This window comes from Crocodylus siamensis, chromosome 5, assembly GCF_052110815.1.
Source record: "Crocodylus siamensis isolate JL-2025a chromosome 5, ASM5211081v1, whole genome shotgun sequence".
NCBI classification, from domain to species: domain Eukaryota; kingdom Metazoa; phylum Chordata; order Crocodylia; family Crocodylidae; genus Crocodylus; species Crocodylus siamensis.
The window spans coordinates 94,857,531-94,872,006 of NC_143399.1; the positions used below are offsets into that span (position 1 = coordinate 94,857,531).

Below are 14,476 nucleotides of genomic sequence, written 5' to 3' on the forward strand. Positions count from 1 at the left end.
CTATGGTAATGAAGTGACATTTAGCTTGTGGACTTAATTTTCTTTTAAACTAAGGCCGTCTTGGAGGCTCTGACAGCAGTAACTGATTCAGTCAATGCAAATTATTAATTTCGTCAGTTCTGGGCCATTTACCAGCCTCATCAAATTTACACTAGAACCATTCAGTTTATTTCAAGTCTTATTTAATGATTTATAGAAAGTAGAATTGCTTGAAGAATTTTAACTAAACTTGTGGAATTAAAACATTTTAAAAAGAAAGGTATCCTAAAAGCTTGACCATTCCTCTTGAATTGACACACTTGTACTTGCCTTGGGATGCACCCATCAAGACCTAATGGATTTTTTTTTCCTTACAGTTTTAAGTTTTACAGCCAAGATCAATGAATTCTTAGTTTAAGTCACTTTAGTCACTTATTTTTATCCACAGAAGTATAGTGTGATTTTCAGAATTGCAGGCAGTATCTTTGAAAGTTATTGCCATAGGTTGGAAACAGTGTCACTTTCAGGTAGGGATATGTACAATTGTGGTATCTCCAAACCTGCATCCAGCCACGTTTTGGACTGTAACAGTACATTAGTTAACATTCTTCAAAAAACTAACGTTGCTTAATGTGAAATTCAGAATACTTACCAAGTCATCGAAGATGTCCCTCTGGTGTACATGGATAGTGATTAGCGTCTCGTATTTAATTCGTTCAACTGTACTAAGGTCCTTTGTTGTCATGTCTATCAGAGTGTTAAGTAGGTCCAAGAAAAACTGGTTTGTCTTCTGCATTATTTTTTTATCATACCTGGCATTAGACAAAGCTTCTTCTGAGTTCCTTGTCCAAATCATTTGGATTCCCAGTAACCCAACCTTGCAAAACATGAAATAGCATGCTCTGAGAAAAGGGTTATTTGTAGTGAATGTAATATATTGCCTATAAATCTTTCAATGCATTTTGAAATGTTACTCATACATTCATCTAGGATATACACTTACCTGAATAATCATATTTAAAAACCGGGATATGAAAAGTTTTGTGACCTCTTTTGAAAAGACAGAGGCACCTGATCTCTGAAGAGATATTTTTTCCCCATCAACATTCCTTTGCTGTTTCTCTTGCCCCAACTAGTGACTACTTCCTTTTTCAATATTACAGCACTGCTTACTAGCAGTTCTCAAAAAGCTTTATCAAGTCATGTGTAGCAAAACCCAGGTTTTTGTTCTTTTTTTTTTTTTAATTTAATTTAAAAATACATTCCCTCCCCTTCCCCTAACCATTTCTGACTCTCAGCCCTCTCTAGCCCTTTTAAGTGATTACAAGTAGTACTAGGTAAGCTAAGTTCTTGTATGCTATTATTGTAATAAGCCCCTTTTTATATTGTGTTCTGTTATGTTTGTATTGATTTTTACTGATTTATATTGTATTATATTATATTCCTATCATTTGTGCATTGGTTGTTATCATTTCATATTAACATTGTATGATTTAGGCCTGCAACGTGGGTTGGCATGAGTGATGTCAAGTATCCATTTTGTGTCGGGTTCCCATCTTGTCCCCATGCCCTGTTGTGTAAGATGTTATAACCTATAACTCATACCTTCCCCTCCTGTGTAAACTGGTTGCTGAATGAATGGGGATGAATGAGTGTGCTCCAGAGACAAATGGCCGTAGGTCTAAAAATAGTTCCCTCTGAATGATGGAACCATCAATTTGACAACCCAACCATCATCCTGCATTGACCCTCCCTGCCTCAAGATTTGTTAGACAAAGACTGCTGCAGAAATCAGTCAACCCACCATTACAGACACCTGAAACTGCATGTCCTTTCCTAGGACTGCACATGCTCTGTACACCAGGAGCTGACTCTTGCCTGGGCATGCCCCTGCCATTAGAGTCATAGGAGGTCTGCCCCTATAAAAGTGAAGGCAGACCCAGTGGGACACCCTCTCCATCTGGATCAGCACCATGCCACACCATCTATCCACCCAGAAGCCCTGCCAGCAAGCCCTCTCTGGACAACACCTTGCTGGAGAAGACCCCGACTGGCCATCAAGGATCAACTCACAGCCCAGGATAGGTCACTATCACCCACCTTCCCTTCCCAAGCAAAGGACTTGGATTCTGCTTCTCTTCCCTACCTGGGCTCCAACCCTTCCACTGCGTCTCTTTCTCCTGCTACCATTGTGAGTGAGTGAGTGTTGTCTATTTAATAAACCTGTTATTTTGAAACCCTGAGTCTGGTTTTTGTCTGTTTCCTAGCTGTCTCCTCCTTGCCACCAGGCTTTTTCCCTTGCTTCCACCCCAGCACCAGTGACCTCAAGTAACCCTGGGGCCACCTGACCTTAAGTAACCCCAAGCCTCAGTTTCTCAGCCCAGCTTCTCTCTAGTCTACCGGTTATAATCCTGGTCCTGGCAACTTTCACTCCCTACACTTTAACCGCTCTCTCACCTTAACCTTCCCCCCAGGTATCCCAAATAACACAAGCACACACACCTTACCATGCAAGTTAGGAACAAATATATCATTGTGTGCATGATATACGAATTAATGATCCTTGGATGAGTCTGTATGTGTGCCTGAGGTCTGTGTGCCTGTCTATGTGCACGTCAAATTGCTTTGTGTATTTGTAGATGTGCAATTGCATCACACCTTCCCATCTAACAGTGCAATTTTGAGATCCTGAAAGTCGGCGTGACCCCACAGGGCAACACATGTACCATTAAGCTTTACACAAAACAGGGAAGCACTGTAGCAGACTGCCACCTCTGTCTCTCCCCAAACACTCTCCTATGTGACAATCTGGTTAACATGGTCACTGCAGAGGGCAGACATTCCATCTCTTTAGGTAATCCAGAGTTTTAACCCAAGTTGGATACATTCCTGAGGGAAGAGGCAAACCTGCTCCCCCTGCCTATGCAACTGGCATCACATACCTGGGTGGGGGTCTTAGGCTCCCTATTGTTCTAAGCAATGCCAGTCTACCCAGCAACCAGTGATGCATTTCAGAATTGTTTGGCTGGAAGCCAACAGGTGCTGGCCTTCTTTGGACCAGGTAAATGAGGTCATAAATTTTACATAAGTTAAGGACTGCCCAGAGAAGCAGTAGACATGATAAAAACTCAGAGAGAAGCTGGGCCATCTGAAACTCTCTCTCTTGAAATTCATGATCAATGAACTGCCTGCCTCCAGAGGGAATTTCCACCTGCCTCTGGATGATATTGTAAGTAAGATACCTGAGATTTAACTAGATATATAGCTTGCAGTAAAACTCAGATGCATGATCAAAGGCTACCCAGCCACCCTGTTTGCTCTATGGAATTTCTTTGAAATTGCTCTACCATGTACCCTCGCTTCTAAACTTACTCCTTGTAACCAATAAAAATCTCATTTGTACCTAACATGGGAGACTTATTGGGAGTCTGTCTAGATTATGCCTTGGGGTCTCCATGGTTCAGCTGACTAAGGGAGACCACTATTTGTGCTTCAGACTGACAGAAGCACCCCAAGTTCTTGGAATGGGTTGAGTACCCTCAAGGACTACTAGCCCTGTGTTTCCCAGGGGGCATAGGGTCAGGATCAGTCCAGACCCCTGGTGGTAGTGGTGGCATTACCCCCAGGCTAGTGGGTGTTCTCCAAGAATTGGGTCGGCCAGATACAGGGTCCCCCAGGAAGGCACTTAAAACCCAAAAGGTCATCAGGTGCAGTGAGGTGGGTGGTCCAGCACCCCCTACTGGACTGCTACAAGCACAACTCAGCCAATAATGACTTCTCAAAAATATTGAGCATCCTATATGTCCATCAACTTGCACGGATGCCTCTATCAGCATCTATAAAAACTAGGTCTCTGTCACTTTGCCCACAGTCACATGCAGGAAGTAGCAGTCAAGACTGTCAGATCTTTTTTAATATCACTCAACTGCAATGATTCCTGTGCAAATCAGTTTAGACTAATGCATGAATTAACAGTCAAACTGATAATATTATGCTCTAATTTTAGACATGCATTTTCTTAACATTTATTTATACTGGTATGCCAAAGCCTCATCAATAGGAAGCACGAACTGTTTGTCAAAAGCAAACTTTCAAATACACTACTATTTGTCTGTGTTCACATGTCAAAGAAATTTAGAACTGGAATAATTTTATTATGGTTCCTGTTTTTAACATTGTGGTACTAAGCTTTTGAAAAAAAATCTCCACTACCACTATTTTATATGGACAGAAGTTAAGTTTTAACTGTTCATAGTTTTCTAGGATGCAGTTTTTCTCTGTAGGTTCTAGATGCCTCATGAGTACAATTAAATTAACAATAATCCTACTTTCTAAAAGGACATTAAACATACCCTTCAAGTTTTGCGCTGTTAAATGTCAACACAATTTTTTTCCTTTTTTTTTTTTTTTTTTTTTTTATACATATAACCAAAGGATGGTAACCTAAGAAATTGCACTTGTCTGTAGGGAATCCTTCACCTATTTAAGAACCTTACCTGGGCTGGAAAAGTAGAGAGGAATTCTATTAATTGAAATCCAGTTTCCTGAATATTTGTGGCTGCCTGGCAAATTACATGATGTAATGAGGACTGGGATTCCTTCAAAAGGGAATTGAGCCAAACTTCCACATTACCTTCAGCCATTACAGGTTTATCCAACTCAATCGCCTCACCCTCTTGAGAGCAAATCAACAGAATACGATCATATACCTAATAAAAACAAAATATGTTTTGGCACAGAAAATACAGTGGATGTGTGTTCATTTTTCTCAACTTTCCTCATACAATAAATTTTCATAACATTTTTCATCCCAGTTTTTAACTGGACATTTTATTTTGATCTAACATCATGTGCTATGAAGAAAGATAAGGAAATGAAGATGAACACCAAGAGGCTTCATCTGAACCATGATGCTATTTCAGTGGTGCTTAAGCAATGCTTCAGAGGACAAATACTATTAAGGCAACTAAATTGGTCACGCCTTTTGAGGGTGGGAGGTTGGTTTTGTTTTGTTTAAGAATTGCTTGATTCCCTAACTGCTCATTAAGTCACACTCATCTAAATCCTGCACATATGCAACAATGCAGCTTCTAGTCTTAAAATCAGGGCAACAAATGAAAGGTAGGAAGCTGCGGAACAAAGTGGATTAAGGGACTTGCTCAAAGTAACACAAAGAATACATTTCAGAAATCAAATGAGTATTTAATACCAGCTCAGTGCCTTTATCTCAAGGCTGTCCTAGTCTCAGGAAGAGATTTTTCTGAATTGCCTGAAGGGCTTAGGACACCAATTCAATAGGACTGATGTTTCTAAAACATAGTTATTTCTGTAATACTGGTATTTTCCTGTCAAAAAGGCTGGGAACAGGTGGGAGGGAAGAAACCAATAGATTTACATTCCACTCACAGGGAATTGTATCAGCAATTATAATTTGTTCTGAACATGACGGCCACTGATGGTACATGTCTCTCCAAAGCATTACCAAAGTAAACTCATGGTATGTCACTTGCATGATAAAGCATTTGGAGAGAAATGTCCATGGCAAGGATTTCAGCAAAACAGCCAACAGTCCCCCATAATGAGCACTTAGCCTTTACATGGTTTTTTTTGTGCAGAACTTACTTCTACGCAAATTTCTTCTACCTGAATTTCAGTTTCAAATCTCAAACATCCTGGATTTTGAAGTTTGGCCTTAAAATCAATAACCTGAAATTTAACTTTTGGAACCAACACCAAGGAAAGAAAAGGCAGGGGGTGAAGAGAGAATGATTTTTAATATAACATGATACAAACACCTCCGCTTATATAGAGCAGGTTATGTTTTCCCACAGACAAGAGAGACTCATTATCATGGCTGGCTTTACTTTTAGAAACTCAAATTCCCTTTTAATCAATGTTTTAAACTGCAAGAGGCAGGGTTTGCTTTTCTTCTGCTTAAAATACAGTTGCTGGTGCAAATCTTCTGGAGTAAGAGTCCTACTCTATTTGACAAGTAAATTTATGTGTAGAGTAAGTCTGCGAACCCAAATCTCCAGAGATAAAAACCTAATCAGAACTAGTGAACTCATGAGCCTTGGCGTATCTGTCACATGCTCCATTCACTATCATAAAGCTTAGCTTTTAAAAAAGATATGCATTGGTTGCTGATTTGTTACAGAGACTGGTGAGATTACAGCTGTTCATACCTTTTCATGGAACCCAACTGTTTTAATGTTGTCAAACACATTGAGCAGGTGGGCCTGTATTGTATGAGAGTCTGAGGCCTGGCCAAGAATTTCCAGGAGAGCAGGGTCAGATACAAAGAAGAAACGAGGAAAAAGGAGTCGTTTTTTCTCCAGATACCTTAGTTGAAACAGAAAGAAAAAAGTCACAAGCCTCATCATAGTAATTTATTCAGTATGACTTATCCCTTTGGCAATGGAAGACCAAGCTCTCTGAATATACCACATTAGTATAGTTTTCATTAATGCTAATACAACAGCAGTTCCGACGCATCATTCTGTGATGGTTTAAGAGTGCCTTTGATGTTATTCTTTTGTATTAGATATGATTTCACAGAAAGCAGACATTGTTTAATAAAGGGTCAAATTGAAGGGGCAAAAGGTTACTAAAATTTTAAAAGACATTTTTTTGAAGGAAGTACATTTTTCTCACTATTGACAGTCAGCCTGTAAACACACTCGAGAAGAGTCAGATTAGGGCATAAGTGTATTTCATGAATTTGCTTGCCCATCCAACTGACTGGGTTGGACATTCTGCTACTGCTTCCACAGGAACCAGGCAGAGTACAGGCCTAGTGGCCTCTATAGTCAGATGCTACTATCCAGAAAGTGATTTATTACCCTCCTCTTGCATCACTTTGCTCAAGTTTAAATTTCAGTAACTTGTTTCCTGATTTTTCTTCTGTCAAGGTGACTAAACTCTGCCTGGCTCCACTCCAAGTAGACCAAACACTGAAGGAACCACCCTCTTTTCTAGTCCTGCAGCTAGACTATTTACTATATTTACCCAAATCAATACAAGACTACTTAGAATTTAAGACAATGCCCACCAATAGTTAGATTCTATACCTGGAAAATTGTAAAGTAAAGTACTATTCCAGATATAGAATGTAATTAGTGGAAGGTAATTTTAAATTTGTGCCTCCCCCCCACATATTGTTGTGGCAGGGAAAGCAGCAGTGGGGATATGAGAAGCTAGACCCCTGCCCCTTTTCTCCCTGCTGTCTGTCCCCCACCATGGGCCATGTCCCCCTTGCTGTCTGCCCCTCCTTGCCTGTGCCTGCCTCCCCACCCTTATCCCCATGTGTGCCTGCCCCCACCTCTCCCTGCCTCCCCACGACAGCCTGCCTCCCCCACCCCCTGCAGCCTATTTCCCCACCTCATCCCTCCCTACAGCCTGCCCCCACAACCTCCTGTTCCCCACTGTAGCCTGCCCTCCCCCATTCTCTGCCCACTTGCCCATACAGCAGCATCTGTGCTCCAGGTTGGGGCACACAGAGGTAGTGACATTCCTGCCTGGCTCCAGCTTGAGCCAACCAGGGAGAAGAAGCAACACTTCCAAGCTGGGCTGGGTCAGGGCTGGAGGGAGCAGGTAGGGGTGCAGCAGAGGGAAGGCTGCAGGTTTCTACACCCATCACACTTCACCCCAGCCAAACAAATATTCCAGCCCATCACAGGAATGGTGGGCCCCAAGACCAAGACCAAAGCTGCAGCTGAGCTGCTGCCTGCCCAAGACAGTACTCAAATCCAAGACAAGGTTCCCCCCACCCCATTCTATTTGGAGGGTGACCTCATCTTGGATTTGAGTAAATACAGTAGCACTTTTTGTTCATGACCTATTAGGAGCCTTACCCTGTGAGTGACTTTTGACAGATTTCTAGTTGCTCTAGTAAGTGTGGCAGCAGCTGTCCCATGGTTTCATCTCCTACACAGCACTGTACCACATTCAGCATCTCGTGGGCCCGTGTCATTATCTTCACCATTGATTTATCTATGTTGGAAAAACGCTTGGCTTCCTAGCAGGAACGAAAGGAGGAAAAGCAGCTATTAATGGAATTGAGGTTATTAATTTGGTCTCCTAAACATTCAGTTTTGGTCACCTAGCCCCATAGAAGGTCAATTTCTGCAAACTATCATGCTGTAGAGATTTCTACACTTTTCAAGTCACCAGAATAAATACCAGTGTTGTCATTTGCTACCTGCCTTTTCTCAAGGAAGCCAACAAAATAGCTGCCATGTCTCAATTTTAAGAATGATGGATCTAACACATTTTCATTTACAATTTTAATGTTACCTCATATATAAATGGATTTTGTGCTATACTTAAGATTAGTGCCTTTGCATGTAAAATTCAAGCATAGTTGCCAGTACTTGTAATAATTTCCTCTTACAATTTATGTAAGTAACAGCACCTTCACATTTAGATGACTGATAATTCCCCTTTTTATTTAACAAAATGCACCAAAATGAGTAGCTAAAATATGAAACCCACAGATACAAATGAAGATCCTTATATTGTATAATGTCATTAACTTCTTACACTTTTCACATATGAATTATTTTATTATCTAGACATACTACGGTTTGGCAGCCAGTAATTAGAGGGCCCATTTATGTCATATGAGTTCAATGAATTGAAGGCCCTAGTTTGTTTCTCCACAAAATACAAGATTTAGTTGTGTGCATTCCTTTATTTCTTTTCAAAACTTGTATACAAATCAATTTCTTAAAGATTCCTGGGTAAATAATGTCATATCATAAGTCTGTAACCTGAACTAGCACTTTTTAAAAAGTAGGATTCAGACTTTCATGCAACTGGTCACATAAACTTACTCCAACACATGAATAAGACCAGAGAACAAATATGACTTGGCAAAAATTGTAAAATCTGCAGATCAGGAATGGTTCTCTGTCACTATTTAATTAAATCGTTTAAATACTTAGTAAATTGTATTTAAAAAGTCATTCAAAAACCTTTGGAAGCTGCTTTGCAATGTCACCTCCTACAAAAACAGCCTCTAAGTAAATCCATAAATTCTGAACTGTCATCCAGTTTTCAATTATGTCTGTTGTGTTGGAAAGGTAGTGTACCCATTTTTGAATCTGTGCCTTGAATGGTGTGTTGTACCTGTAACAAAAGCATTTTTCCATTATGTATTTTTGTAAAGAATAATAATAAAAATAAAAGCATCTACAGCATTTTAAGCATCAAATACTCCCTATGATAAATGGGACACACCACCTTAAATGCACTGAATTTTTGCACTGTAACCAACTCTGGCTAAAGCATAACTTCAGTGATTTAATTAACACATCACAGTACAAAAGTGGATTTACAGAGTTTGAAAATAAATGAAATATGCTTTTAGAGATATTATGCTTTGGGAAGTTTTACCCAACATTGTTCCTGAATCTTCTTGAAACCACAATGTGATCTAGTGCTGCCACAGAAGCAACAGACTCACAAGTTGAACAAGGCATCTCTGTCAACATAACCTTGTAGCATTAGTACTTCAGTTTAATACTCTCTCCAGGCTAATGGCTAGAAAATGAAGTTTGCTTTTAGAAAATGGTTTGTAGGTAAAATAGATATTACATTAAAACAATGGTCCAGGGGAACCAGCAAGAGTTAATTGACTGCTAAAAGTCTGTTTGTGACAAAGTTTAATTCAAGGCCCACTGTGTCTGAAGCCAGCAGACAGGCTGGGAAGCTGTTCCATAACAGATAAGGGACTCTGCTGCAGTGGCCAGGTCACAGTGACCAACTGCAAAGCCCTTGGGATTTCCACTTTGCTGGATGGACTAAATTAAGACATCAGTAAATGACCAAATTAAGATATGTCCATGTAATGGGTTTGTTGAAACAAAGGAATATGCTGATAGGACAAAATGTGAACAGTATGACAACCACAAGGAAACCAAATGGTACCCAGAGATGAAGAGTCATCAGGAGGGGCAAAAGGAAGCAAAAGAAGGAATTTCAGAGCAGCAAAGGGTCCCTGAGGGGGGAACTCAAGGTCACCATGGACAAAGAGCATACCACCAGCCCATCTCATCCACCCCACTGGGTGCGGGGGGGGGTGGGAGAAGGGGGTGCACCTCGGCCCTCAACCTACAAGCTGCTGACATCTAATATTCAAGAAAAAATATCACAAGGTGAATCTTGTGTACGGGCCAAAGGCACCTTCCCTCTATAACAACCCTAGGACTGGTAAATCCGAAATAAACAGTGTGGGGACTTAAAGGGGGTGTTAGTTGTTTCCCTTGCCTGCATTATTCTTACTTGCTATCACTGCATATCAATAAAACTTACCTATTATCAAATAAAATATCTGTGGTCAACCTGAGGGCTTGGGTCCACCTGGAACAAGGTATCTGGGTCATAAATCCAGTGCCAAAACATATTCATAGATTGTAAGGCTGGAAGGGAGCTCAGAAGATCGAGTCCAGCCCCCCTGCACCAAGCAAGACAGACAACTGGGGTCTGGTGAGCCCAGCAAGGTCTCAGGGCCTTTGTCATTAAAGCTGAGGTAACAAAATTTTTCTGTAGAGGAGCTCGTAGGTTAGGGACAGACATTCAAAAAGCCTAAGACTAAATTGATTCAATCTTTGCAGGTTAGTCTAACCTGGCTAAGATAAACTGGTTTGTAACTGCATAGAGATCCCCCTCTAGGCTCACAAAACCCAGGCACAGGCCTTCAGTGGCTCAGGCTAGAAGCCGGGGGGGGGCAGGGGTGCTAGAGCTTTCCTCCCCCCTCTTCTTCACTGCTGAGCTGGGGGGAGGTGTGGCCAGGCCTCAAAACAGAATCCTCCGATTAGGGAGGGAGGGATTCCCCCCCTATACTGTTGATAACACAGCACCAATTACATAGCAGGGAGTTGTTAGCATTTATCAGCCCATCAGCAAAACAGATTCTCTCATTAGTTTGAGCTTTTTCTAAACATTTTTTTCCACTGGAAGGAGCAGAGGGACATTACAATCTACCAGTTCATTAGCTCTAAAAATCCCTAAGCTGGTACTGTCCTGTCTGCCTTTGTCCCGTCTCCCACAGCACTGAGCATAGCCAGCATATGGCATGACAGCTAATGCTGAGAGGAGCCTGCACATGGCAGAGGAGAGAGGGGAAATCCCTGTTTGAGCAGGGAGTGGTGGGGGGGGGGAGCAGGAGGAAGCCAGGCAGATGTCTGCAGTCTCTACCAGAGCTACAACCAGGGAGCAGAGAGGAAGGGCCAGCCTTGATGGCTGGTGCAGAGATCAGAGCCCCACACAAAGTTGCTAAGCAACTGAGATGCTGGGAGAGTCCGATTTAACTTAAACCAGAAGGGGTCTAGTACAGACATTGCATAAACTGGTTTGACCCAAATCAGTTAATTCTGATACTACATTCAACCAGGTGCATCTCAAACCAGTTTCAGCCATTTTCAAACTGGTTTATGCGCACTGAATGTCTGTTCTGTTACAGGTTTAAACCAGTTGCCTGATCACTTAAACCCGTTTATGTGCAATGTCTGTCCCTAGCCACAGAGTGATTCAATTATATGATTTTGGAGAACGATTTATCTCCTTATCCAGCTATGAGTGAATGCAATAGCAATTCCAAATGCCTCACCTACTTGGAATTCCAAAGTTCTTGAGCTCCATATTGTCTGTCAATTTTTCCTTTTTTAGTTCTAGTAACCTTTTCTTCCTCAGGAAAGCTACTGCTAGATGAAGACTAGATTAAAGTATTGTCATGTGTATACATAACTGGATGGATCATTATGTTAACAGGCAGTCATCAATAGCTCAATGCTGTTGGGAGGAGGTATCAAGTGAGGTTCTCCCAGGTATCTGTATGGGGTCTAGTACTGTTTACTATCTTCATTAATCATTCAGACAATTGGATTGAGTACACACTTTGCAAATTTGAGGACATCACCTAGTCGGGTGGAGTTGTAGACATTCTCAAGTGTAGCATAAGGATATGGAACGATCTATATAAAACTTGAAGAAATGGTCTGCAATCAGTCAGATGAGATTTAATAAGGACAAGACCAAAATCCTGCACTTGGGGTGGAATAATTGCATGCAAAAATACAGACTTGGGAATGATTAGGTAGGCTGTAGTACTGCAAAGAGGAACCTGGGAGTTACAGTGGACCATAATTTGAATACTAGTCAACAGTGTGCTCTTGTTGTGAAAAAGCCAAGAATATACCAGATTGTATTAACAGAAGGATTATTTGCAAATCAAGTAATTGATTCTTCTACTCAATTCAGCACTGGTGGCTTTGCCTGGAATATCATATCTAGTTTTAGGCTCCGCACTTCAAGAAAGAGGTGGACAAGATGGAAAGAATCCTGCCCAGAGTGACGAAACTGATTAGGAGCCTGGGAAGGAAGATTTACATGGAAAGGTTGAACAAACTAGGGTTATTTAGTCTGGGAAAGAGAAGACTGAAGTGAAGATTTGGTAACAGCCTCAAAATACATGAAGGGCAATTACAGAAAAGGATGCAGCTGGGCTTCTCTCTGTGGCCTTAGGGGACAGAACTAGGAACAATGGCCTCACACTGCAGGAGGGGAAATCTATGTTGGCAATTAAGGGTAACTTTCTAACTATGATGGAGAACAAGCTACCTAGAGAAGTTATGAAATTTCTGAGCATGGAAATTCTCAAGAGTAGGTTAGACAGTAGGCCTGTGAGAAGTGGCTAGTATTTGCTTTGACTTTGAATTCAGCCAATTCAGGGGACAGCGATTCAATTCAGTGATTAAAATCACTGTCCCGAATCGATTCAGTGGAATCCGATTCAGAGATTTGGCCACTGCTGAATCGGCTAAATCTCCGAATTGAACAGGCCCCATTCCCTGCCCACTCTCCCAGTCCCATTAATCACTGCCCCACCAAGCCCCAGCACTTAAAAAAAAAAAAAAAAAAAAAAAAAGGGCATTCATCAGCTCCTGCCAGGTGGGGAGGGGGGCAATCCCCGTGCCCCATGTTGCACTGGGGGTACTCTGCCATGAGCCCCCAGAGGCCCCAATGGCCACTGCAGCTGCTGGTGAGTGTGGGGGGGGGCGGGAAATCTTGGGAGGGTTGGGGGGTTTTTAAGTGCTGAGGCCAGGTAGGGCAGCCATTGATGGGAATGGGAGAGCAGGTGGGGGTCAGGGGGCACTCAGCAGGACTGGGAGGCCCCCCCCAGTCCCCTTGCTCCTCCTCCACACCACCCCATCAGGCCCTGCTCCCTGCCCAACTCTCCAAATATTTTCCTAATTGATTTGGAGGCTTTGAATCAATTTGGACCTTTTTATTGGTTTCCCGATTCAATTTGTATTCAGGAATTCAGCCACTGAATCAGGCCAAATCTCTTCTGAATCGAATCAGCAACCAAAATTTTGCATAGCCCTACTAGACAGGCACTTGATTGGGACATTTTATACAGGGACAACGTTGCCTTCAGCAGAGGGTTGGACTAGATGACCTTACGAGGTCTCTTCCACCCTTTCTTAGACTCATAGGGAAGTAAGTAGTTTGACCATATGGTATGTGCTAGAACTTTAGTACAGAGGCATTTGCTTATTCAGTAGTTCTGAAAGCCTGAAACCATTAGTCAAATGAAGCTTCACCATCTTCACTGAAAGCTTTATCAACTCACGGTTTTGTTCAAATGAGGGACTTTGTAATTTCCCATGGACATTATGAATGGAGGGACCTTGGACATGAGGAAGAATGGAAAAGTACTGAAAGGAATGTATACTGTTGGGACAGGATGGGGGGGATGCAGCTGAAGGCCAAATGTGAACAACACAGCAGCCTTCTGGATAAGTTTACAAGGGAACAGCTTGAGAAAGCGCGCTTGGTTCAGCAAGACACCAGGATGAGTTACTGTCAGACTGCCAAGAGTATGTTACAGAGCGGGTTGATCTGTATGTTACTTGTCAGTATATAAAGTAGCCTATGCTTTGTTCTCATCGAGAATGAGCTGCCCCTTGCTGTTCTCCCATGACCATGCAAAACAAAGCGCTTCTGATAGCCAAACAGTGATTCTGTCTAAATTTCCACATCATCTTGGGGACTTGTCCGAGATGTATCCTCACACAGAACCGCCCTGAGTAGGACCTTCGTCTTGGCTCTTAGACTCCATCGCTCCGAGAAGGCTCTCCTCAACTCAGTTCTTCGGCTCCGCAGCTTCAACACTCCAGGCTCTGATCTACCATCCGTCTGTTTGGCTCTGAAAAAATCCCTGGCCAGGGTGAGTACCTGCCTGTTTCAGTGTCAGTAAGTCCTAGGAATGACAATGGGTAGCGGGACCTCTAAGGACCTGCCGCAGAATCCTGCCCGGTTTATGCATCTGAAATATGGGCCCCGGTCAACACTGTACTTAATTAAATAAAACCGGTATACCAATGGTGACCCCAAATTGCACTGGCCCTTAGATGGGTCGTGAGATCATCATATTCTCAAACACCTCCAAAAAAATTTCAAAACTAAGCACCCTGTTCAAATGGAAGCCTGG

General features: G+C 42.1%; 1 protein-coding gene across 1 annotated transcript in view; it reads right to left on the bottom strand.

Moving 5' to 3' along the window:
• DNAH5 (dynein axonemal heavy chain 5) overlaps positions 1 to 14,476 on the bottom strand; it is a 305,852-nt gene that overhangs the window by 158,922 nt on the left and 132,454 nt on the right. The window contains exons 30-34 of the mRNA XM_090049841.1: positions 8,955 to 9,108; positions 7,833 to 7,996; positions 6,165 to 6,321; positions 4,476 to 4,688; positions 632 to 856 (exon numbers count right to left, since the gene is read on the bottom strand). Coding sequence (XP_089905967.1) covers positions 632 to 856; positions 4,476 to 4,688; positions 6,165 to 6,321; positions 7,833 to 7,996; positions 8,955 to 9,108 — 913 coding nt within the window. The remainder of the gene's footprint in view (positions 1 to 631; positions 857 to 4,475; positions 4,689 to 6,164; positions 6,322 to 7,832; positions 7,997 to 8,954; positions 9,109 to 14,476) is intronic.